Source organism: Octopus bimaculoides, chromosome 12 (assembly GCF_001194135.2).
Source record: "Octopus bimaculoides isolate UCB-OBI-ISO-001 chromosome 12, ASM119413v2, whole genome shotgun sequence".
NCBI lineage: Eukaryota > Metazoa > Mollusca > Cephalopoda > Octopoda > Octopodidae > Octopus > Octopus bimaculoides.
Window position 1 is genome coordinate 28,653,454 of NC_068992.1, and position 1,915 is coordinate 28,655,368.

General features: G+C 37.9%; 1 protein-coding gene across 1 annotated transcript in view; it reads left to right on the forward strand.

Moving 5' to 3' along the window:
- Positions 1 to 1,909, forward strand: part of LOC106869911 (hyaluronidase-1) — a 6,427-nt gene extending 4,518 nt beyond the window's left edge. Inside the window, exons 4-5 of the mRNA XM_014915842.2 lie at positions 597 to 651; positions 961 to 1,909. Of these exons, the coding sequence (XP_014771328.1) occupies positions 597 to 651; positions 961 to 1,404 (499 nt within the window). The 3' untranslated portion in view covers positions 1,405 to 1,909. The remainder of the gene's footprint in view (positions 1 to 596; positions 652 to 960) is intronic.
- The last annotated feature ends 6 nt before the right edge of the window (positions 1,910 to 1,915 follow it).

The window sequence follows — 1,915 nt, forward strand, 5'->3', positions numbered from 1 at the left end:
TTCGTTCTTTAAGTCCGATACTTATTCAGTTGGTTTCTTTGCCGAACAGCTAAGTTACAGGGACGTAAACACATCAACGCCAGAGTTCCGCTGCCACACACACACACCCGCCACACACACACACGACGGGCTTCTTTCAGTTTCCGTCTACCAAATCCACTCTCAAGGCTTTAGTCGGATTGAGGCTATAGTAGTAGACACTTACCCAAGGCGTCACATAGCGGGACTGAACCTGGAACTATGTAGTTGGGAAGCAAGCTTCTTACCACAGTCAGAAAAGAAGATAAAATTCCAATCTTGAAAATAGTGTGAGTTTGTTCATCTGTTCAACTGAATAGTCGAGAGTCGAGAGTCCATCATCGACAAGACGAAGGAAGGACGAAATCACGTTAACTGGTGGTATCGGCGATGGAGGTGGCTGGGATTTATCTCCCTGCTAGCAATATGAACAAGAGTGCAGTTTGCACCAAATATAACATTTTAAACTGAGTCTTTCATTGAAGAAAAATATATAATAGTAAATATATATACAAGATCTTCCGAATGAGCTAGGATGAGCTAGGGTTCATTAGGTGTTTTGGGTATTTCAACATCAGGAACCTTCATCCAAGTGACTCTGTCGAGAACAATCAGAGTCCGATTTGCATAGCCGTATTTCATAGATCAGCACTCTAAATTGAAAGCCACGTGGCGGTTTCCTCTGCAGTACTGTTCGCGGGCTGAATTGATTTCTTCTTTGCGAGCCATTTAGACCCCAATCTATAGAGAATTTCCCTGAGCGAGCGTCCTGCATAGCTTCTACAGCCCGCTACATCATTTTTTCCCCCATTATTATCCTAGAAAAAAAATCAACATATGTCGAATGGCGAAGATGTGAATAGATGTTGAAGTATTAAAATTTTTCTTTTCTCAATATTTATATTTATTGTTAATAGCATCATTTATTTTCTGTTATTCTAGGCTGAATTATTGCTTTCCATGACAATACCAGCTGCAACAGGCAGCGCTGGCGTGATTATCTGGGACAGTTCATTTAGTTATAGAAACCGAGAACATTGCAAAACATTGAAAAATTATGTAACCACAACTCTTGGACCCTTTATTAAAAAACTGACCGAAACTTTCCAATATTGCAGTGAGCATCTATGTAATGGTAATGGTCGCTGTGTGAAGCCATGGGGGACAATTGGTGATAGTACATATTGGCGTAATTCTAAAGGGGAGTTTAATACATTTGATGACTTAAAGCTGAATAAGTTTGAAAGACGTGAGTTGAAAACCCTTCTTAATATTGTGAACAACGCAGCTGAATCGCATTTACTGAAAAGGGAAATTAAGGACATGTTTACCTGCAAGTGTTATACAGAGTGGACAGGAAAACATTGCAACAACCGCCGGCATTAATATATATTTTGATATTTTAACGGAACTTCCTAATGATTGACAGACGTGGGATGAATACGTTGAAATTTTAAATGATACAACTGAAAATATATGAACATGTATTATAAAAAATTTCGCAGTGATTAAATAGAGATTAAAAAAACATTTAATTAAAAGATAAAGTGTCTTTGCATATGGCCTCAGTGATTTTCTTAATTATCTGTTCAGAATCAAATCTTCTTGAGATAAAGAAATTTATAGATCAGACATGGGCAAACTTTTTCGAGAAGTGAGCCACATGAGACACAGTTCATCATCAAATGGGCCGCACTACTAAAAGAATGAAAACAATTTTATGTTATGCATGTCATTCAAAAAGCCCCGAGGTTCGCGGTGTGCCAGTTACTGTTCTACAGCATTTGGCATTTAAGATATATACGCTTAAATCTGGTTTGTATGTATTTGTCTTATTGGCATTTAAATATTTTTCATTCCACCATACTATGGCTGCAGATTCTTCAAAAACATTACA